The 25,620-nt window shown below is 36.0% G+C and overlaps 1 protein-coding gene across 1 annotated transcript in view; it reads right to left on the minus strand.

Moving 5' to 3' along the window:
• Positions 1 to 25,620, minus strand: part of DCDC1 (doublecortin domain containing 1) — a 287,695-nt gene that overhangs the window by 108,171 nt on the left and 153,904 nt on the right. The window contains exons 15-19 of the mRNA XM_084894634.1: positions 21,062 to 21,196; positions 18,376 to 18,494; positions 12,483 to 12,543; positions 8,161 to 8,295; positions 7,310 to 7,467 (exon numbers count right to left, since the gene is read on the minus strand). Of these exons, the coding sequence (XP_084750760.1) occupies positions 7,310 to 7,467; positions 8,161 to 8,295; positions 12,483 to 12,543; positions 18,376 to 18,494; positions 21,062 to 21,196 (608 nt within the window). The remainder of the gene's footprint in view (positions 1 to 7,309; positions 7,468 to 8,160; positions 8,296 to 12,482; positions 12,544 to 18,375; positions 18,495 to 21,061; positions 21,197 to 25,620) is intronic.

Here is a 25,620-nt window from a genome sequence, read left to right on the forward strand (position 1 = left end):
GTATTCCATCATGACAATGCAAGGCCACACGCATCTTTGGTCACTCGGCAAAAATTAATGGAGCTTGGTTGGGATGTTTTGCCACATCCACCATATAGTCCTGACCTTGCACCATCTGATTACTTTTTGTTTCGATCTTTGCAAAACTCCTTGAATGGTAAAAATTTCAATAATGATGATGATGTCAAATCGTACCTGATTCAGTTTTTTGCTAATAAAAAACAGAAGTTTTTTGAACGTGGGATTATGATGCTGCCTGAAAGATGGCAAAAGGTCATTGATCAAAATGGGCAATACATTACAGAATAAAGTTATTTAGTTCCATGAAAAAATTGTCTTTGATTTTCTTTAAAAAATCCGCAATTACTTAGTTGCCGACCCAATATATTAACACTTGACTTTATTGGTAAGAGTCCTAGAAATAAGAATTAGAGTGTGACTATTTAAACAGTTCACTTTTCTTAAAAACACAGAGTCTGACTGTTATCAAAACTGACTTGTGCATTCACCGTCTCTGCAAAAATTGTGTTGATATTTAATGACCAAAATAAGAAGAATGTTCTAATCAAATAAGGTGATTACCAACTACCATCAACTATATGCAAAGCTACATAAATCATTTAATACAGTAATAAATCATATGCTATTGAATTCTGAAGAAAATCAGAATATGGCTCTTTCAGCTTTTAATGTGCTTTTCTATAAATTTATAATTATATAAACATGAGCATCATTTATCTGCTTAAAGAACTTCTAATTGTTATTAATTTACCTTTCTTTGAAAAGCAGGAAACTAATAGTTCTGTTAGCTAGTGCATCTCAAACCTGTTACTGAGAGAGAAAAACCTTGAATGCAGGAAAAAGCATGTCACCTCTTTCAAGCTTCATTTCTTCTATTCTATCAGGGAAAAAACCGTATGAAAATTGACCAATACAGGATAGTTTGGATTTATATTCTCTCAGAAGGGGACATATAATAAAGTGAGTACCAAATGCTCAGTGTTTGTACCACGCAGATTGCAGCCAGACTTATTTATAGTAGAAAGACTAATTTTATAGCAATTGTAAAAATGTAAATCAGGCTTTAAAACTGATTCAGGAATTGTATTTTATAAATGAAGCTTTTATTTTAATTTAAGCAGTTCTCTTATAATATGATACACAATATTCAGAATGTTCTGTTTTTGTTATGCTTGAAATAGTAGTGATGTTTTAGGAAACCAGGGAACAGAAACACCTGTTTCTTACCAAATTACATCTCCTAGTGATTATAATAATTTTATGGACTAGATTAATTTTAAAATGTAAATACTGCAATATTTTAAAGTTTAAATTATGAAATAGAGGTTTATTTTTAAAATAGCAGTGGAAAATGTGAACCAAAATACAGCATATTCTTGCCTATTTTAGCACAAATATTTCTACTAATAAAGCATGTATCAAGCATCTACATTAAAAATGTTTTGCATAACATATGTCAATTTTTGTTCCATTGCAAATATAATATTCAATTATTAAAACCTAGAAAATAAATGATAAATACAAATTTAACTCAGTAACGACTGTCAATATTTTAATACAGTTCCTTCAAGTCTGCTAATCTGCCCATCTGGTTAGCTTTCTATTTATCCTTTCTCTACAGACAATTAGGATAATACTAAACATATTTCATAACTTGCTTTTTTATGAGTATCAAAACTCATGAGACATGAAATTATATTTTAAATGAAAGATCAAAGATCTTTTTAATACGTGTACTCTTTTGAAAAAGTGAAGTCCATGCCAAGCTGAGTCAAGAAGAGAAATGTCGGTGTGATCCATGGCAGCTGCTTGCTTCCTTGGGAAGGAAGGGCCGGCTAGGAGTACAGTAGCTAGCAATCCCCTCAGCGCTTCCAGAGTCTCTAGTGGGAAAAGAACAAAGGCCTTTCCAATGCAACTAACACAGATGTGCCCAAGGCAGACTGTCAGAAACAGTTAAGATGACAGCTACTCACAGTTCATTATTTCCTTCTCACAGGTCACTGGGTGACAAGCTGGGTCAGTGTGCTTTGTCAGCTGTCCCAGGCCTTCCCCACCCCCTATTCAATGTAAATAAGGGTAAAGGGCTCCATGGGATAAACTAATGTAAGCAAACACATTCCAGACACTTAAAGATGCCAACATATGATACTTATTTTATTTTGGACCAAACTTAGAATTAAATATACATACACATTTATTCAAGTAGGAAGAGAACCTCATTCCTACCTCTCACTGATATAGGAAGCAAAACATTCTCAGTATGGCTAAAGCAAACAAAAAATATAACCCATTATGAAATAATCAGAACCTTACATTTAGGACCTTACACACACACACACACACACACACACACACACAAAAAAAAAAAAAAAAAAAAAAAAAAAAAAAAATTCCTTTTTCTTCAATAGAAAAAGTTTTCCACGTTATAAAAAAGAAAAAAAGAAAAAAAAAGGATTAATAATCAGATTGCTTTCCACAAGTGTTTGAAATGTAAAGTAAATGAAATGATTCTGCCCAGATGACAGTTTGAATTGTGGTGATACAGTTTTTTAAGAATATAACTCAAAATAATGCTCAATAAAAAATGGCAGTAGCCTAATAAAATCTTTTATGATGTAATTCACATAAAATTTTAGTAATGACTTAATATGGCTTCTCAGTATGATGGCATTCTGTTATGAAATCAATAGAATAAAAACTGCTAGGAACAAGGACTAAAACTATGGATAAGAGTATGGGCTATATATCTAAAGGGTGTGGGTGCGAATCCCATCTTCCCCATTAATCAGCTATATAAATAAGCACATTACGAAATCACTCTGAACCTCAGTTGCTTATCTTCACAGATTATAAGGTTACCTCTACCATCATCTTATTATAGCAATAAGTAAATCAATCTATCAAGTTATTATAATTAACTATTTAGCGTGGCAGTTGGCACATGCTATAAGTATTCAACAAATGATAGCTATTAGTTACCTGTCACCAAATTTAGTATATACAAAGCTGACCTGAACCACCATTCAAGGTATGAAATACCCTGGTTAATCATGACAAGTTATATAACATATATATACAGACAACAGTGTGATGATGCCTATAGAAAAAGGGGAGTAGAGGTCAGTGAAGGTGGTCAAATGGGGGAATAAATGGGGATGGAAAGAAACTTTACTTTGGGTACTGGACACATGATGCAGTGTGCAGAGGATGTTTTATTGACTTGTACACTTGAAACCTGTATGGTTGTGTCAACCAATGTCACTCCAATAAATTCAATAATTATAATAATAAAAAGAAAATTGCAAAAAAAATGTTTAAAAATATCTAAACCCTTCATTTGTAAGCCTGTATAAACCAGTAAATCTATACTATTGGATTCAACAAGGAATCAGGTGTTCAGTCTCCCTTCATGTTTTCTACTTCTTCTTGTCTTTGCTAAAAGCTGCATGTATTGACATATTTTTTTATTAATCCCTTTCTAAACTGTTCCACCTTACCTAAAGGCCACTTTCCAAGATATCCAGTCAAAAATAATAGGTCCTGAAGATTTGGATAATTGCTAAGACAAAAACATGAATGGTTAGGAAGCTGTAAGACTTTGGGTTCAGAGGGGCCTGCCTTGGATTACTAGCTGTAAGGCCTTCCCCAGCTAACTTAAACTCTCTGTGCCAAATTTCTTCATCAGTAAAATAGAGGTTAAAGCATTACATTCCTCAGAGATTATTGGAAATAATGTACATAAAGACCTCAAGGAAAGTCAGTATCTGTATACATAAAAGCCTAAGCAACCATTATGACTGAACAACCGGAACAACTGGAATGACCTGTCCACTAGTCCATGCACTGACCACCAGGGTGCAGATACTCAACACAGGAGCTTCCCCCTGGTGGTCAGTGCTCTTCTCATGGCCAGCTAGCTGGCCAACCTCCCGTGGTTCCTCCCCACTGCCAGCCAGCCCCCTGATAGGCCTTGATCACCAGTCAGGCCAAGGGACCCCACCTGTGCACGAATTCGTGCACCAGGCCTCTAGTGTGTTAATAATTGAATACTATCCCTCATTGTCACATATACCTGCTGCTACTACCAGACTTTCTGTCTTCCCCAAATTGGGTCACTTGTGGTTGTCTCTTTCCTTGGCTATTTCTAAGGAAGTACATACATTTATATATTTGTATTTTTTATTCTTTTCAATTACATATTCTTTATTAAGATATTTGCTGATTAATAATTTCCCTGTTCTAAAATTCTATTTTTCAAATTTCCACAACTCAGATCATTTCACATTATTCCTTTAATTTTGGCAGCAATTTTATTTTTTATTTTGTAAAATTGATAAAAAGCAAGAAAATGTGAAACTGAAGCAGTGACAATACGATGCACTGATTTCCCCCCTAACAAGACAAACTAAAGTTAAAAGTCATCAATATGCCAAATTCAGTACTGGGTTCTAATTTTGCCCAACAATTCCTTCCAAAGTGGGAAAAAAGTAATTGCTTTAAGTATTTATTCTTTACTCAAAATAAATTTGTTAAGGAAGAGAAAAAGAGAAACTGAAATTGCATCTATTGTGGTAAATTGTGGAGGAGGATGATAGAATGCAAATAAATCCCTGTGGCTTTAAGGAAAATAAAGAAGGCCAGAAGAGGGTGCCCTGGGAAATATCTTATAAAATCCCAAACCTATTTACCAGTCAATTCACAGTGATTAAAAATCACCTATCTAAATGCAACCCCATGAAAAACTCTATTGTACCTCTACTTGTTTTCAGAACATTTTCACAACTCTTACTGTGTGCTTATACATTTCTGGAATTTTAAAGACATAACATTTAATTCTAACAACTCAAACAGGAATTGGGGTATGTTAACTGACATTAACTGCTTTGTTTTGGGAGTGGCCTCCCATTTTCTAATACTATAAGCGTTTCTCTCAATGTTCCATCATCAGCTTATATTGCTTCATGGAAACACAACAAGAAAACACAGGAGACAAATCCCTAAACTACCCAATGCCCTCAGCCCCCAGAGAAAATATTTCCAGGCTGGAAAAGAAGGGAGTCACAGAAAAGTAGGTGGATTGTCTACTGCGGTCCCCGAATGCCAACCCATCAGGGCCAGGGCCAGCAGGAAACAAACACAAAAACACCAGCTAGAGTCAGGAATCTGAGAGCAGAAGGAACAGGTGCTTCCTTGAGTAGAGGTAGGATAATGACAAGCCCCAACCTTCTTTCCAAAAGAAGTGGCTGCTGAATGAGTCTGGAAAGGTAAGTCAACAGTGACCTCAGGAAACAGTGTTTGAGTTCCCCGGTGCCCAGATATTTCCTAAGCTCCTGTTTTACATGAAAACTTCAAGCATGGATCCCAGGAGACTTATAGGCAGAGAGTGGCCTAGCTGCCTAACTGTAGCCTTTGGTCCTGTTGTGAAGCATCAGGGAGTTGAGAACCTTGAATATGATTAAAAAGCAAGGAGCAGTTCCCTATCTATGATATGGGAGATACTAAGTTTGTTACCTTGTTTAACTGTGCCCCGTCTTACTAATAACAACAAAACCAAAGGATCTGAGGTTTAAATAACAAATTAAAGAGACAATAAATTGAAGAGTCACTTTTGTTATTGGGGGGAAAAGTGTCTTTTCTGAGACAGGAATATGTAAATTCAGGCTGTAAAAAAGTTTTTAACTGAAATAAAAAGTTGTCATGTTGCACACAAACTTACACAATGTTATATGCCAACTATATCAATAAAGCTGTCTAAAAAACGTTTTTAAGAAAACAAAAGTTGCTATTTTTTCATGCAACTGACATATCTACCTATAGTTAATATATTTAAACTTAGGAATTCTCCTAAACTTTAATGAGTATGATAAGTACATCAATCAATAGTCAATTTCAAATAATTATATATTAAAATTGAAATTTATAAAGTCATTTTGGAATTTATAACAACCCCACAAATAATAATAAATTTTAATTTTCTAATCAAATAAAGAGGATCAGAGAAACAATTTCCATTTTCTAACCAAGGATAATTTTTAATTGGTTAGTAAAATCACTGGTGTTCATTTTATTTTAGGAACAGAAATTATGTCAGTCAGTTAAATTATCACTAGTTAAGACCATCTATTGTGCACTCATCATCAGTTCTAAATGTAATATCTTAAAGACCTCTTGGTAGTTTTACAATTGTTTATATTCTTATGTCTTCCTTAATTATGTTATTTTGTGCTACTTTAGTGCAATCCTTCCCAAGTATGTTTATAAACAATACCATACAATGATCTTTAATGAAATATATATAAATGTCACCTCTCTTGATCAATTGTGACCCAAAAACTACTGTGTTAGAAAGCCAAAGGGCTTTTGAGATCTACACTAATAAAAGATAAACATGCAAATTAGCCATTACTCTGCTACACCAAGCCACACCCACCAACCAACCAGGAGTGAGTATGCAAATTAACCTAACCAAGATGGCAGCCAGCCACAGAGCTGGAGCTAGCAGGAGGCTTGGGTTGCTCCCAGAAATGGAGAAAATCTTGCTTCCTGGTCTGCCCTAGCTTCCGCTCAAGGCTACAAAGTTTCAATTATAGAAGATAAATAAATCCTAGATACTTGCTTCCAGCTAGACTGGCCTCTGCTCAAGGAGGCAATGAAAAAAAGAAAAGAAAAAGTAAAAAAGGGGTTGGGACCTTGGGTCACTGGGGGGTGATCAGGCCAGATTGGACATCAGGGACTGTTGGGGGTAAGCACACAAGCAGGGGGGCCAGTTGGGGGTGAGCAGGACAGTGGGGGGAGGGGGCAGTCTGGAGTGAGCAGGACAACAGGGGGTCAGTTGGAGGTGAGCAGGCCAGTGGGGAGGGAAGGCGGGGGCAAGAAGGCCAGCAGGGGGAAGTTGGGGGTGATCAGGCTGGTGGGGGCATTTGGAGGCAAGCAGGCTGGTGATGAGGGGCAATTGGGGGTGAGCAGGCCGGCAGGTAGAGTGGTTAGGGGCAATTAGGCAGGCAGGCAGGTGAGCAGCTGGAACCAGCAGTCCCGGATTGTGAGAGGGATATTCAACTCTGGTTTAGGCCCGATCCCTGTAAACCAGCAGTAGGACATCCTTCGAGGGGTCCCAGATTGGAGAGGGTGAGGCCAGGCTGAGGAACACAACACTCCCCACCCACTGCATGAATTTCGTGCACTGGGCCTCTAGTATTACAATAATCATTAAGAAATCAATCTTACCTGAAACTGAAGGAAAACAGGGAATGTCATGGAGCAATGAAGCTTTGTGCTGTCAGTGCCCTACCTCTGAGCAGAAGCCTTTGGATGTTTTTCCTCCAGTCTCCTCACCAGTGCCACTGTCAGCTGCCCTGTCGCCCCAAGAGAACCTTCTGGCATCAAATGGGTGTCTGAAGGTTCTGACGGTTGCTCCAAACCAGGGATGCTGGCACTTTTCTGCAGAACCTAATAAATAAATATATAGGAATAAGTAGCTCTTTTTTACTGAGTGGAAACATCTAAACTATATATATCCTGAAAATTTAACATTACACTTTTTCGGTTCTTCAGTCTTCTTCATCATGCAAATGAATCATTTCTATGTGGCCAGAACAAAAGAAAGCAGTCATCAAAACAGCTAGTGTGTCACCATTTTTTAATAAAAAATATTTATACAAGTACTAGTAGCCCTGTGTATGAATCCGTGTGTCAGCAGCTCTCTGTGGGGCCGCTCTGCCCACTGCCCAGAGGCTCTCCACGGCCTAGAGGCCCCTCTGCGGCTGGGTGCAGAACGCTTGCCTCATTCTGCCAGATTGCTCATGCTTCCCACTCTCAGCATCCGCCCTCCCCTCCCCAAAACTGGGGATCTCTGGCGGGGCTGAGAGGACTGGTCTCCACCATCTTGTGGATGGGCACCGCCATCTTTGTGATGAAGTGACCATTAATTTGCATATTACCCTTTTATTAGATAGGATACAGGTCTTTATACAAATATTAATGTACAAACCAAGATGTATATTATGTGTATGATTATAAACGATAAGTAACATTAAGATGTGAATTCTTGCTTACTTCCTGAAAACAACTTGCATTTTTTTCTCTTTTCAAAGTACATTTTAGAGATCTATTTCTGTTTTGCCTCTGGCTTACTGCACTGACCTCTTCTGCTAAGCTGCTGCCATGTTCCTGATGAGCTGTGGTCCAGGTGCCATGGTGAATGTGATACTCTGTCTGGGTCACATCCATTTGTGCCTTTAGCTCCTCTAAGTAGGTCAGAACAAACTGAGGATAAGCCTGTAGGAAAATAGGAAAAATGTAACACCAGCCTTGTAAGCAACAGCCAAAAATCTATCCAACTAGAATGATGGGGGGGATAAATTAGATTAATAGTAAAGAGGTATGGCTAATAAACTTTGCACTTCATTATCAATTTCAGATCAAAATCAAGTAAAATAATTTTTACATTACAATTTCTAATTTGTTGTTTGCTTTGATCAAGTTTAACTTGATTGCTATTCTTCACCCTTAGATAAGATTAAAATATTAAAGCCATATTACATATTAATAATAATAGTTAGCATTTATTGAGTTATTTCCACATAAAAGGTATTATTGTGAAAGACATTGCATATATGTAATATGTAGTTGCTGTATTGTTTGGGAATATTCAATTCTGCTCTAGAAGACAAGAAAACAAATGGGATGGATGAAATTCATTAGCTGCATTAAATATAAGCAAATTAGTAACCTGAGAAGTGTCAGACAGAAATTAAGTAGAGCAAGTGTATATGAACATAGATAGAAAGGGGGAGAAGAAGGAAAAATAGCCATTTAATAGTCATGATTTACTAAACAACAAACAAAGCAACAAATATGTATGTTGCACTAAACATAAATGAAGCACGTGAGATTCACAAACATCATGAGATCTATAGTTGGCCACCCACTGCTGACTCGTGTTGGATCCTCTGCTGGATAAAGTCCATAGCTGCCCATCAAGCTAACTGGGGAGCACAGTTATCAGCCAAGTGTACTTGCCAAGCAGCTTTCATAGAGCCCGTGTGTGTCACTGCCTCAGGGACCTTTTCTCCACTGGGCCCCTTTGCTCAAATGTCAACTCTGGTCCTTGCAACCACATCATTAGCAGGAAAGAGTGATGCAACATAATGAGATTCTGGTAACATGGCCCTTCAACCCTCTTGCACCTTAAGTGTGTAAACCTAGCCCATTGCTTTTCCCAAACATTTTGCTTTGTATTTTGAGTCCATTTAACAAGTATGATTTGAGCATTTTAATTTGGTTGATGTACCTTTTTGTTCTATGATTCTAAGATAGTCTATCCAGGAGCATATTAGGAGACTACTATTGCGTCAAAGCAATTTCCCACATGATAATATATTTATATTTTAATCTTTGCAACAGCTCTTTGAAATAAGTATTATTATGTTCATCTTAAAGACAAAACAAAAAATGACACAGGGAGATTAAGCTATTTGCTCAGTGTCATCCAGTGTTTACCAGAACATAATGTTTAGATATACAGCCTCAGGTATGATATAAACTCTTCTTTATTAAGGTGTGGGACTAAAATTCTAAAAAAATAAGAGAATGTGTTCAGTAAACACCAATAAAGGCACTAAGGTCCTTTTATTCTTCTGGGGATAATGATATTGAATAACTAAATTTTGTTATAAAATGTACAACTAAATGTGCATGTCAAAGTTGTAAGGGACTTCAAAACCTTAAATGCATATTACTAAGTAAAAAAAAAAAAAAAAAAAAAAAAGGCAGCCTGGCCCTCGCTGATTTGGCTCACTGGATAGAGCGTTGGCCTGCAGACTTAAAGGGTCCTGGGCTTGGTTCTGGTCAAGGGCACATGCCTGGGTTGTGAACTCGATCCCCAGTAGGGGCCTGTAAGAGGCAGCAGACCAATGATTCTCTCTCATCATTGATGTTTTTATCTCTCTCTCCCTCTCCCTCTCTGAAATGAATAAAAATATATTTTAAAAAAAGCCAACCTAAAAAGGCTATAAACTGTATGATACCAATTATATGATAAAGAAATAATTTGCATCTCTCTATTGATTAGTAATGTTGAGCATCTTTTCATATGCCTGTTGGCCATCTTTCTCTTTAAAGAAATGTCTATTCAGCACCTCTGCCCACTTTTTAATTTGATTGTTTGTTTTTATGGTGCTGAGTTATAAGAGTTCTTTATAAATTTTGGATATTAATCCCTTATTGTATGTGCTATTGGCAAATATCTCCTCCTATTCAGTAGATTGTCATTTTGTTTTTGTTGGTGGTTTCCTTTGCTCTGCAAAAACTTTTTAGTTTGATGTAGTCCCATTTGTTAATTTTTTCTTTTGTTTTCCTTACCCATGGATATATGTCCAAAGAAATATTGCTATGAGAAATGCCAAAGATTTTATTGCCTATGTTTTCTTCTAGGAGTTTTGTTGTTTCAAGTCTTACCTTCAAATCTTTAATCCATTTTGAGTTTATTCTTGTATATAGTGTAATAAAGTGGTCTAGTTTCAGGTTTTTGCACATACCTGTCCAATTTCCCAACACATTGTTGAATGGACTTATTTATCCTATTGTATGTTCTTGCCAAGGTTGAACTTTTTTATTTGGTTTGGCTATTTTGAGTTTTCTTCTGTCATATATTTCCTTTTAATGTCCTTTGCATATTTTTCTATTGAAGTATTTATCCTTTTCTATTGTTACAACAGACTTATTCTACTACATTAAGTATTATTCAATTTTCTCACATTTATATTGCAAAGATTTTCCCTATTTGCCATATTTCTATACTTACTTTTGCTATTTTAGATTTAGAAGTTTTAAAATATTTTTATATACTCAAAGCCATTAGTCTTTTCCTTTATGGATTCTATCTTTGTTTGCATGCTCATAAAGATATCTACTGTGGGTTAATACTTGAATCCAAGCTTTCTTCTAAATATTTCTTTTAAATATTTTATGGTTCCATGTTTAAGTTTAAATATTTAATTTAGCTGAAACTGGTAGTTTGTATAAAGGAAGTAATTTAACTTTATCATTTTGCCAATAAATAGAGGGATTGTTAACATTAAAAATAAACAAACAAAAGAAAAAATTATCCAAGTAAAAACAGCAATCGAGTGCACTACTGTGTTTAAATTTGTTCATTATTATTATTATCATAAATAGCTACAAATTATTGATTAGCTAGAATCAATATGCCAGAATCTATTGATAGGCCAGAATCTGTGCCAAATACTCAAAATGCTGGTATGAATATCTCTATTTTGTAGACAATGAATGTGAAGTTCAGAAAGGCTAAATGATTTGCCTAAAGCTACACAGCTAAGTGGTAGAGCCAAGATTAGTTATTAATATCCTGAGGCAGTATTTTTTTTTTAAAATTAATGAAATGAGCTCCATTTATGAACCAGCTGCAAATAATTATCAAATTATCCTCCATTTTAGCCTTAACTAGATGGATATATTATAGTTGTGAATCTGACTATATTTAGATCTAATTACAATTTCTAAACCTCTATAAGAACGAAATGACTCATGAAAATAGCTTTGCTCTGTGAATCTAAAATAACTTTAAAATTTAAGAAATCAGTGATTGTGTTTGGGAATGTGACATTAAAATTTATAGAATAAAAATTTTCTTTAAAATAATATGTATAAAACACAAAATAATGCATGATGCAGCTATGAGGGAAAAGGCCGCCATTTTTGACAACATGGATGGCACTTGAGAATATTATGCTAGGTAAGATAAGTCAGACAGAGAAAAACAAATACTGTATGATATCACTTAGGTGTGGAATCTAAAAAAGCCAAACTCATAGAAACAGAGAGAAGACTGGGGGTTACCAGGAGGGTAGGAAATTGGGGTGATGTTGTTTAAAGATATAAACTTGCAATTAGTAGATAAGTAAGCTCTGGAGATCTAATGCACAGCATAGTGTTTATGGCCAATAATATTGTATTACGACTTCAAACTTATAATTGAAATTGTTAAGAGAGTAGATCTTAATTTTACCTCAAAAAGAAGTGGTAATTACGTGACATAACTGAGGTGTTAGCTAATGCTCTGGTGGTAATCATATGGCAATACATACTTGTAACAAATCAATATTTTGTACAATATATAAAATGTTATATATGAATTATATCTCAATAAAAATAAATAATTAAATTAAGATAAAAGAAAGAAAACTGAGGCCCTGACATGCTGGGTGTTTTCATAGCAATAAATTATAGAAAATTATTTTTGGCTTTGGAAAATTAGTGTTTTAAAGTCAAACAAAACCTCAGAGGAAAGTATTACATTAAATTAAATTATAAACTTCTAGGCACAGAGTAAAATCATCTGTGCACAAAAGCATTTTTTTGCTCTCAACAATAGATAGTGCACTTTATACAAATCTGGAACAGAAAAACTTAGGAAGAAAAGCTGTGGCTTACAAAGTCCTTACCTTAGAATAAACGCAGCCATCAGTTCCAAACACCCACTTCTGAGAATCATTTTCTTTATGTCTATAATGAAAATGTAATTAGATATTGGCAACTTTTCTCATCATTGAAACATTCTCTAGCTTTCAAATAAAAACATCATTTTCCATATCACCTGGCCAGAGGACAGCCCACACTCACCCACGGATTCTACCATTCCATCATCACTGCCACCTCAGTAGCTAAAGCCTCTTCTAAGACCACCAATTCCTTTGGTACACACAGTGCTATGTAGTGTGTGTGTGTGTGTGTGTGTGTGTGTGTGTGTGTGTGTGTGTTGGGGCGAGGGGGGGACGGAGGGAGAAAGGGAATGTTTGTGTGTGTATCACAAATGGCAATAGTAATTAAGAATTTTGGAGAATAGAATTGCTAAGAATATCATAAAAATCTCTGCCCTCCCCCCCCAAAAAAATACTGTTATTGAGATAGAAAGAGCCTGAATTAAGTATAATGAGTAAGAAAATGGGATAGGGGAAAAAAAATCTTTTTAAAAAAAATACATTTTATTGATTTTTTACAGAGAGGAAGAGAGAGGGATAGAGAGCTAGAAACGTCGATGAGAGAGAAACATCGACCAGCTGCCTCTTGCACACCCCCTACTGGGGATGTGCCCGCAACCAATGTACATGCCCTTGACCAGAATCGAACCTGGGACCTTTCAGTCCGCAGACTGACGCTCTACCACTGAGCCAAACCGGTTTCGGCTTTTTTTTTTTTTGTGATGGAAAATTAGAAACCTTAGGCACTTGTTTCTGAAATGACCAGAAAATTTTATTAAGAAACATGAAATTTTCTGAGCTAAATCTAAGAAAGAAAAACTAAAATGAGATGAAGTTAGTCATACTTAAATTAACTAATCAGGTATTCATTAATATTTAGAAACCTTGCAAAAGTAGGACAAATGAATTAAATTAAGTGTAATGGGATGTTAAACAAGACTTTTCCTACTGCCTCTGAGTTTTGACAGGAACATTAATGGTTGAGAATAGGTGGTGGCAGGTACTGCTCTGTTCCAAAGCAAGGGGCTCTCTGACTTGGGAAGAACCTGGGAAGGCAGCAGTCCCAAACTGTTCCAGTGCATATGTGCTTTTCACTCACATCCAGTTTACAAGGAAACCGGATGTGAGTGAAATCGCATTCTCAGGCTTGAGACAAATGTAATGGTTGCTCAATTTCAGCATTGGGTGGGGTGAGAGGTGCTGGGAGAGGTTCATCTTCCTAGAGATCTTTGTATTTTGTAATTAATAAAGGAAAAAAAAATAACCTTTAAAAGATGTCTAGGATCCAGAACGAAAATTTATGATTATAACAATATTAATTAATGCCTAAGAAAACATTCCTTTGAAATATTCTATTTGTCAGAGGGTATAAGCCAGAAGGCATTCCATGAGCACAGCTCAGTTTGCGGGAAATTTCATAGGCTAGTACTCATCGTTTCTCAGTTGACTATAAGAAGGATGATCACCATGTTTCACAATTACAAATCCACATTCCCAACCAGAGTCAAATGGCTCTGGTGTCCTCCAATGCTTTCCGGACTGAAAGTAGGATCCACAGAGACTGGGAAAAAGGGATTTCTACTCCATCCATGATTCTTAACATGATAAGAGCGGAAAGAGTTTCATCCATCAATGCACACATTGTAAAATGAAATGTGGGCAATTTTCTATGTGATGTTAACATTTCTGATGGCATCATCTATATGTTTGAATATTACTTCGAAGTCTACTGCATGGCAAACAGTCCTTCCTACATTGTGTATTTGATAGAGTCTACCATTCTGGTTTAAACTAACTCTTAAACTTTAAGACTTGACTAATGAGATGATTTCAATCTCTTTGAATACCTGATGATGTCCTATCTGCTTACTTGTTTTTCTCTCTTCACACTTAACGTTACAGACACACTTGTTCATTGTGTCCAATGGTTCCTTAGAAAACCATTTGTTTAATCTAGTTTAGATTAATGTTGGCCAATTATCACTCTATTTTTAGCAAGACCTAAGTGGGGGAGGGAAGAGAGAAGTAGACAAAAAGAGTATAACTGAAAGTTTAACATTGAAATAAGAAAAACAGTAAAGATTACCAGACAGGTAATAGAAACTAATAAAGCAGGCTAAAGCTAGTGTGAGGGTGGCAATTGGGAATGGTAGAGAATAGAGCAAACCAGAGGGTATATGTTCTATCTAAATGGCGAATATGTTCCTGCATGATTGGTACCATGAGAAAATGAAAGTCCATTGCATCCCATTCTTCTTTTTTTTTTTAAGAAAAAAAAATGAAATTTGTATTTTTGTGTGAAATCTCCCTATGTCTATAGGCTTACAACTAATTCAAAAAATATAATAATGTGCAGGGCAAACAAAATCCAAGGTTCTCTAATATTTAGTTTAATTTAACCTCTGTGCATGAATGTGTGTATGTTGCTTTAATTAGTTTATGAATTTCACTAGAGGCCTGATGCACAAAATTCATGCAAGGGGCTCGGCCCTTGCAGCCCTGGCTTCGTCCAGAAGGACGTTTAGAAAGTCCTTTGGCTGTCTATTTTAATTAGCATATTACGCTTTTATTATTATAGATACTACAGGTCAGATTCTACATACCCACATTCTTTAAAAATTAAGCAAAACTAAGATTTAATGGTGGTCTGAAGAAGAACTTTTGTTCTTTGGTTTGTTTATAAGATGACCAAAAAACTTTTGGAGGAAAAATATCTTTGTTTTGAAGTTTATCATTTTCAGATTATCTTGGTAATGACATCATTGTTCTGCTTTTCATTCACTTATGGTCAGGTGTACATCACAGAAAAATACTAAAAATACAAATATCTGCAAGCACTTGATATATTGAATAAGAATAAGATGAGTGACACTAAATGAGACATAACTGAACTAATGAGGCATGATCTGTTTATAATATTCTTTGTGAGTGGTCATGTTGCTACTTTAAGTGCTAGTTCTATTATTTTTAGCATATAAAGGGCCATGTCTTGATTCATAGCTTTTGTGAAAATTACATTATACTACTTAGGAGAAGAAAAGAAAATTTGTCTCCAGCAGCTGCTGGGGACATGAGGATACTTATTATTGTTTATAATGAAATAGGGTTATGTTAAAAATAAATGTCATGCAGGCACTCCAGGTGCTGAGGAACAGATAAACATATTTGAAAGCATATATCCAGAGTGAGGTAGCTTCGCAGTTCATGAGAACCCCTAGTTTTCCAAATCTTCTGCTATTTTGTCTCCATCTTAGAGTAGATTTTGTTTTTCAAAAAAAAAAACGCCAGTTGCATTAATACAAAGGCAAATGATCCTCATTTGTATAGGGATCCTCCCTTTCTACTGCCCAGTTCTCCCTCTCTCCCCCTCTCTTCTTTCCTTCCTTTCTAAAGTAATCCACATCCTTTCTTATCAATAGAGATTTTCAAATAAAACTACACTTTTAATTTTTTAAAATAATCTCTTTCCTTGCACATGCTCTAATCTCCATAGGCAACAAGGACATCCAGTTTGAGGCTTCAGTCCCACCCAGTTCTATGACAATCCTGGCCAGAGTAGCATGTGAACTTCAGTGGGTTGAGACCACATCAGCATCGGTTTTAGTATCTATAATAGTTAGCCCATGGAGGGCCCAGGGCATGAAGAGCATGTTCATCAAGGGATATGTGAAACCTTTCCAAACACCTGCCATTTCGGCTAGTCCACTGATAACTCTCCCACCGAGAGTAGTCATTCCTCACATTTCCCTCTAAGGTAGGGGTGTCGAACTCAATCAGAGAAGGGGCCAAAATCTAAAATCCAGCCTAAATCGCGGGCCGAATAGTTTACTGAACAGTCATAAACTGACAATGTCATAAACTGACAGCGGAGTGCAGTGATGACAGCGCGGTGCGGGCCACATTGCAAGGCCTGGCGGGCTGGATTTGGCCCGCAGGCCTTGTGTTTGACACATGTGCTCTAAGGTAACAGTCACTCCTTACCCATCGTTTTGATTTTTGGTTTGTTTTATTTTCTTAGTTTTGTTTTGTTTTGCTCTTTTAAAATAAAACTATTGAGAAAGAATTGACATACAATATAAAGTTTCTCACATATCACTGATATTTTGGTTATTCTCCCCCCCCCCCCCCCAATTTTTCTCTGTGGCTTTCATTATGAATAGTTTCTATTGTTTTCTTTTCAAGTTCATTAATATTTTCTTCCACAATGTCTAATCTGCCATCAGTCATATATTTTTCATTTTATTCATTGGCATTTTCATTCTAGAAATTGGATTTGAATCTTGAATATCTTCCATATCTCTACTTAATATGTTTAATCTTTTCCTTAGCTTTCTAAATATGTGGAATACAGTTATAATAACTGTTTCAATTTCTTGTATATTAATTCTATAATCTATATAATTTCTGGGTCAGTTACAATTGACTGATTTTTCTGTTTGTTATAACCATGAACTAAATGAGCTAAAGCCTCTGTGGCCCCATGTCTCATGGTTTGGCCTTGTCATTATCATCATACGTTGATCCTTAATATGTCTCTAGTTTATAGTACTGGTTCTGCTGCAGGAATCTTGCTACCCATTCCACATACAACCTGAGACTTGATTTGAGTTTGCTAATCCTTCCTTGGGAACTGTGTGTTTAGAATGCTACTAGCACTGGCTAATTTGCATGCTGCCAAGCTAATACCTCCCTCTCCCTTTACCTGTTTCTATTATAAATGAATGTATACTACTTATCCACTAAGATATCTGCTACTATGCTTGACACTAATTGGCAATTGTCTGACTAGACTTTGCCATACAGGCATTGTAATGTTGTGGCTAAGAATAAGTTGTAGAGCCTGATTGCTTAGGTTTGCATTCCTGCCGAGCCCCGTGGTAGGTTCGACCTTGAGTAAATGACTGACTTCTCTATGATTCAATTTCCTCAACTGTAAAGATAATAATAATATATGCCTTCTCCGGTTGTTGTGAGGGTTAAATGTGATAGTATAATATAAAGAAATTAGAATAGTGTGGGGCTCAGAAATTAATTTTTGTTAGAGTACCTGGTATAGCCAGAATTTATACATGTGAATCTACTTTGTAGATCGCATTCCTGATCATGATGTGATATTTTAATACCTGTTGAACAATCTGTTTTACATATTAGAGAAAACTTCCCTTCTGTATAGTGGCTGGGCTAGTTTTACTGGCTGCAGCCCTAAGCACAAACCTACTGCCTATCCATCTAGGAGTAGCTTTCTAAGTTCAGAAGTACAACAGGGTTTAATAGAAGATAAATGAACATGAAACAATATTTCTAAACTGCTGAGTATAAATCAAGTTTCTTCTTAAATTTTTAAATTTTATTTTTTATTTTAATTTTTTAAATCTCGCATCTGAGTAAAGAACAAAACAAAACAAACAAACAAACAAAAAAAACCAGAAAGGGGGACTTTAAGTGCTTTACAAGCCATCAGTATCTTGTCTCCTTAATTTTTCTTTTACAGTTCACTATTTTATATTTAGAAGATGGAGAAAAGGATAGGAGTACACATAGGACATTAAATTTTTTAATTATCAATCAAAATAGAAATAAAGAAATGAGTTAAATAATTACAGATAAAGCAGCAGCTTGTCTGCATCATAGGTACATGTTGAAGGCCAACATTTTGCTGTATAAAATGTCTAAGAATCACTACCAAACGAGGTGGGATATGTTTTCAAGGTTATTTCAGATTAGAAAAATTAATATCATGTTGTTAAGATAAATTTAAACACCTAATGAATATTTCATCTAAGTAGTATGATTTGACTGCTCATAAATCTTGGAACAAACATTTACTGTTTTGAGGTAAGTAACGCGGAAGTATTACCTTTTCTGGAGGATTAATTTATATCCTTCCAGTGATGTTCCCTCAGTGGCCTTGACTCTGATTGGATGGCCAATAGCTAGGCAGCCCTGAGTTATGGCTCGGCTCAAGATCATTCCAGTCTGCCAATGAATAGAGAGGGGAGACAGGTCTAAATAAGTTAAAAGAACCAGAAAATTCAACAATGTGTCACAAATAGTGAGGTCATTATGCCTGGATAACCCCGGATATTAACAGTTGCTGAAAGTGAAACACTACCCACAACTTAGTGATCAGTGAGCCGTGCTCAGAATCAGTGATCTTCCCTGTCCGACAAGGGTGGCATTTTATAGTTCAGTGCAAAATAAAACAGGTCTTGATATCTTCATTTGTCCTTCTTTTCTGTGCATATTTCACAGTGCAGCGATTGGGGGTCCATCACATGTCACTTCTTGTAGTTATAACTACAGCATTTCCTCAAAATATGCATGCACAGAAGAAGAAGAAAAAAAAGGTGCAATGAACTGAAGATAGAAACAAATTCTTAGCCTTCACACAAGGTAAAGCCTTGCTCTGGGTCTAAATACCCCGGGTTAAACATTTTCAGATGACTTGTCAGCTGCATTTGTTTTAAGTGTTGAAATTCTCTAATAAGGAAATTGATGGGAATGTTGTTTGAATGTCCATGTAACAATTTTCTCAGTGAATCAACACATTTTAAATAAGTGACAACAACTAAGGAATCCACTTACACATTTGTGAATTTGTGGCATACAAAATTCTCTATTTTTACAGGTAAAAAATTTACTTTAAAAAAAAAAAAAAAGCCCTAGCTGGTTTGGTTCAGTGGATAGAGCATTGGCCTGCAGACTGAAGGATCCTGGGTTCCATTCCGGTCAAGGACATGTGCCTGGGTTGCAGACTCTATTCCCAGTAAGGCGGCATGCAAGAGGCAGCCGATCAATGATTCCCTCTCATCTTTGATGTTTCTTTCTTTCCCTCTCCCTTCTTCTCTGAAATCAATACAAATATATTTAAATAAATAAATACATAAATAAATAAGGAAAATATTCAATCTAAAAACATTTTCAAAATTGTTTTTCTTTTTTTGCATGTAACTTATTTCTTAATGTTTTGTGGTGTGGGAAAGAAATATATGATGACTTAATAAAACATTTATTTTTAATTTGGTTCTAGTATTATATAAGCACTGAATGGAATCCTCATTTGATAATGTTACAGAAATGAAATGGCTGGGGGTAAGAAAAAGAGTCACCATTTATTAAGCACTTTTTATCTACCAGACACTATGCTTGAATCTCAAACATGCCTTCTCATATAACTAACTTCATTTTATAGATGAGGAAACGGTGGCTCAGAGCAGCTAAGTAACTCTCCCCAGATATATATTTTGAATATCGCAAACAAACTTATAGAAACAGAGAGCAGAGAATTACAGAATAGAAGATCTAGGAAAGAACCTTCCATATCTATGGGTCCAATGGATGACACAGTGTTCAGTGCAGTGGTAAAACTGAAACACTACCCTCATGCTCATAAGTTGGTCAAATATAGAGCAGTGTCCCATATTATAGTGAAAAGACACATGTCTAACCAAGAAACCTTCTTTTACCCTTACTAGACTCAGTTTCTCTCAGCTAAATAATGAAAATTTGCAGTTTGTAAATGAGATAAGTGTGTATATGATGACTAACATATAGCAGATGTTTAATAAAATGGCAGGTATTATTATTATTAAATCAGACACAAAATACAACTTTAAAAGGGCTAATACTTCAAGTCTCCAAGTTGGAAACAGATTTAGGAAATATCTCATCTAATCTCATTATGCCTTATTATATAAATGAATACTATTTCTTAGTACCTTTATGCTATAATTATTCTATATGTTTGTTTTGAACTCCTTGGGAAACTAGAAATAATAAGTAAGGGCAATTTAAGATTTCATTGAGAAAGTAGTTTTGAGCTCCTCTCCCCCACCCCAAACTAGCAGCAAACTTCCCTGCTGACTCTGCACCCGCAGAAGTGCTAAGAGGAAGCAAAATTAATCCACAGTGAGGAACAGAGGGAGACACAGGAAGGGTAGATACAGGCTGTGGCATCTCTTTCCAGACATAAATATTTGGTGGCAATTACAAAACATATTTCAACAGTAAGAGAGAAGGGGAGGGTGATTATATGCTCTCAATTTAAGTCAGATCCACAAGTAAAATAATAAAGTAAAAATTTCGTGCTAACACACAGGTATAAATCTGTTAAGCATTGTTCACATTTTGTGCTCAGGTATTTCTTGTAAAACTGTCCTTACAAAGACCACATGCCATCAGTACATGGTGCTCATCTGCCAGGCTCCATGAAGCACAACAGTGAAGGCTGAGAATGGAAGCAAGTGACGTTCAGACAAATCTCAGGAAAATGGCAAGTCTATGGACTATACATAAACTCTATGCTGGGTGTAGATATACCCTGGAGTATGAACAAATCAGTGCATTTAAAAGTGGACTGAATGCTCAAGGAGGTCTACAGAGTTCCTCTGTAATAGACAACCCAAGTGCAGAGAAAGAGCATTCGTACGGCCAGCAATTGATCACACTTTCACTTGCATGCTTGTGTGCATGAGGATCAGGTGAGCACATGGTAAACCAGCCAGCACAGGAGGTCACTAGAAACAACAGACACTCTCAGGTACCTTCATGATCAGCCACACACTGGCTGCAGGCCAAGGGGTCGATGGCGCCATCTGAGATCTGTTGCTCTCTTCACTACCTGAGGAACCCCACTTTCCAATGGAAACCGAGGCGTGAAGGACAATACTGGAATCCACCTGTACCAGGAGAATAATTACGCATTTTTAACAGATGCTGAAGGTTAACCTTCCTCAATACACTTACCCAAAATAAGTTACCCTGGAACATCATGTTTCCAATTGAGAAGGGCTCTTTTGAAACAGTAGTGTTCAATCCCACTTGATTCAATTCAACTGATAGTTTTTGAGCACTGGTTCTGATAGCCAAGGTCCCAGACTGTGTGGTGTGTGAAATTATAAAACACAGGGTAGGGTAAAAGTAGATTTACAGTTGTTCATATGGAAAATAATACAATAATTAATAAATAATAATTCATGAATAAACTCTGTGTTTTGTATACTCTCAAATGTAAAATTACTTTTGCCTCACTTGTATTTTTCCTGCCCTAAAGAAACTCACAATAGTAGAGGCAATAATACACATGCGCGAACGCGCGCACACACACACACACACACACACACACACACACACACAATTTCATGTTAAGCTCTATAAGGATGAATAAATAGTAATCTAGTATTCAAACAATGGTAGGGGTCATTTCTACTGGAGCAACAAAAAGTGGACTGTCTCGCCGAAACCGGTTTGGCTCAGTGGATAGAGTATTGGTCTGCAGACTGGAAGGTCCCAGGTCCGATTCTGGTCAAGGGCATGTACATTGGTTGGGGGCACATCCCCGGTAGGGGGTGTGCAGGAGGCAGCTGGTCGATGTTTCTCTCTCATCGACGTTTCTAACTCTCTATTCATCTCCCTTCCTCTCTGTGGAAAATTAATAATATATATATATATATATATATATATATATATATATATATATATATATATATATTTAAAGTGGAGTGTCTTGAAAGAAGAAATATCAGGATTGGATCTTAAAGGATAAAAACAGATTGACAGAAATAATAAAGAATATAAAGATATTCCAAGTAAAGGCAAGGATGTATAATCAATATATCTTAGGATTTTTTTTTTTTTTGATAGGCTCAAAAAATAAAGTTGGGCAAACTGTAGAAAGTGTCGAGTGTAAGGCTATGGAGTTAGACCGTGGTAGGAAGCCAGTGAACCCTTTTAAGCTGGAGGGACTGACTGGATTATGGCAAATTCTAGTAGGTTGATATGGCAAAGGGTAGACATAATGGGTTGCAGAATGGAAATATCAAAGGCAAGGAGAACAATTGGGAGCCCACACAATCTCCTAAGAATAAAAGGCTATGAGTTGAGACGTTAGTGATAGTTGTGCAAAAGGAAAGGAGGGGACTGATTGGGGAGACTCTGCATCTGTGTTTGTTATCAGACTACGCAGGTCAAAGTTATGGTGTACCTTCTACCTTTTTTCACTTAGACGTGATTCTCAAATTAATAGGTATTTGTGTCAACTGTAGGAATTCTATTCAAATTTAACACTTTATCTCCTAACTTACATGCTCATTTTCCTGAGTAATCATGCTAAGTTTGTAAGTACAAATATTTATCTGTATAGGATTATGGGAACATGATTTTCTGCTTTAAACCCAATAAATGATGTTGCTTCAATAACAATCAAAATTATTTTCTAACACTAAAAAGTCTGAGTTGGCATTAAATACTAGCTATTTGTTGTGTGGCAAATGACTTTTTAAAATATGAAAATTAAATTATAATTTAAAAGATAAAAATTTTCAAGTGTCATCAAGCAATAACAAAAGGGTAGAACTAATATGTATGGTAATTATTCTATAATGAAAGAGCATTACTTCTCAAAGGAAGAAAATGTTATATGTCCCCTGTATGTGAAAATAAAATTTTAGGAATACAGCAACCCCACCACGTAAGCAGATTTGACTTATAGCTCTTTGATTGTCTATCCCCCAGCTAGCCAATTGTGGCTGGATTCAGGAGGGGAATCGCCCGCAGTTTCTCAACAATGATACACCATATTCTACTAATCCGTCCACCGCAGGACTCAGCATTTAAAGTAACACTCTCACTCCACCTCCTAACTTCAAGTTGCCATCACACTCAAAACTCTCCCCTGCAACTGGGAAGAAGATTGTTTTGACTGGAATTAGTCAGACAGAAGGAACACACTGCCAACTGCTTCTTTGTACAGCACCTGCTGCCAGCGCCTAAATTCTTGTTATCTCCACAACATGGTTTAATCTTTTAACAGTTGGCTTATTGGTGAAGAGCAGAGGGGTCTTTTGTGTCTGTCTTGGGTTGGCACCCAGTACCAACACCATGCTGTTCTTTGAGAGATAGTTTGCTGGACAGTTCCCAAGTGATTCTACATAGACAAGACACATCAGGGCTATAACTCAGCTGCATTTCATGTTATATAGAGAAAAAATCCTGCCAAGTCTGAGGACATCTAAAACTGACAATGATCATTAAATTTCCCTTCATTCATAACTTCATTTCTTTTTTCTTTTTAATTTGATTCAATTGTTTAGCTTTAGACCAAATATTTGTGAAGGTGGGGCAGATGAAAAAACAAACAAACTGTGAAAATTGGAATTCTGAAAAACAAAAGTGCTCTGACATAATATACTCTGTATGTGTGTGTAGGTGTGTGCCCGTGCACACATGTGAGCATGTACAGGTGTGTACACGCAAAAGCATCTATGTTGAGACTGATTTCTAAATCCATGCCATTAGAACATCCTTTAAGTCCTATTGAGAAACAAAACAGGAAATTCTCTCATTCTTTTGGATACCTATTTACATAGTTCCCTTTAAATGACCACTATGATATTGCTTGTCTGAATAAGCTGTGCTGATAGAGAAGCTGCCAGTGATAAAAATGAAGTGTACACATGCTGGGCCAGTTAAAACTTGTTTAATTTAATTTTCCCAAATCACTAATGAAAGTGGAGTAGGCTTCAATATTCCTGTACAAATTCAAAACAATAGGGGAACCGCTTGTCTTGTCTTACAGATCTATTAAGGAACAAAATGCAAAACAATAAAAGTTTTTGTGAAAGGAGAAGCTCATAGGTTAATCACAATCTCCATTCCAAACAATTTGTTTGTTGTGTAGAAATTTTATACTTTTGCTAGAGAATTTAGAGCCAAGTAAAATAATTCGATATATAAATTAAAATCACAACTAAAAGAAATATTCTAAAATCTCTTTCTTCCTGTCTCTGATGTTCACTCTTATTGTTTCCATTCTCTGATCAATCCACACCCTCTCTAAAGACAAAACTGAAACAGTCTGAAAGCAGAAAATATCAGTGAGCACATAATGATGCAACCAAATAAGACAACTTTAAGATCTAGGTAAGCAGTCTCTAGCATCTAACTATTGATCTAAAAATATGAAAGGGATTTGGGGTTTTATTTAAAGTCCTGTATCCTCTCCTAACGGTAATCAGTTCAAATTTTGAATTAAAATTTTGTATTTTCCCCAATACAAATTATTTGTAGAAAATATTATTTCTGACTGACTTGCTCTCCAAAGAAACACGACAGTAAAGACTTGTTTGCCTTTCCCAGCCTCCTTTGTGCAATACAGAATAATATATTCTGCTAGCATCCACGTCTGCGGACTTCACTAGTTAACTTGTAATAACTAGGCCATAATTCTAAAATTACAACGTGGTATTTTCTTTCTGTTTTCATACTGAAAGTTGTCACTAATGTCCTGTTGATGTCTGCTCATACTGAAAGGCAAGGATCACTGAAAGAAAAAGATCAAAATACATTTCCTTTTCCATTTTTCAAAATATATGACTTGCCAAACACTGAAGTGTCCATTTTTCTGAAATACTTTCCCATAATCAGGCATATGATTTTTTTTCTTTACATTATCTAACATGAAGTTTAAATTTCATCCATTTTATGGAAACATAATTTTATTGCCCTTAAACTGGGGCAATCGAAAAATGCTGCCAATCTAAGTAACAATACAGAACTGTTGAGAGATGTATTTGCCAAATAGTTCATTGTTGTAGACTCCAAATCTTTTTAAGAAATGGATAAAAGAGCAACAGGTTATAATTGTCAGGGTTATAAATCTATCTCCCACCTTACTAATAGGGATTATATGTTCCAAATTTCTCTCTGTGGGAAAGGGTTTACTTGTCAATAAGAGATTTGAGCAAACAGTAAGGGGTTGGGCACTGATATCTCTATCTCAAGCCAATTTCAAAACATACCCACCAAGACTATTGGCTTTTGCTTCCCTCCTCTCTATCCATGCTTTAATCCTCTTAGTATCTTCTTTATGAGCATCAGGATTCTACCATAAAATGCCCTACAGGTAGCCATCACCTCTGCCTGAATCTCTCTTTAAAAGTGCTCTTTTTTAGGTTATTAAATTACTATTTCCAATGCACTGATCACCTCTCTGTATATAATGGAAGACATTATTCTTAAGGGCTTTAAAGGTTTTATAACTAAGGGAAGGCCCTTTTTTTTTTTTTTTTTTTTAAGCTTCTCTTTACTTGTCAGGTTATCAAAC

This window comes from Pipistrellus hanaki (genome assembly GCF_964339955.1).
Source record: "Pipistrellus hanaki genome assembly, chromosome: 9".
Lineage (NCBI taxonomy): Eukaryota > Metazoa > Chordata > Mammalia > Chiroptera > Vespertilionidae > Pipistrellus > Pipistrellus hanaki.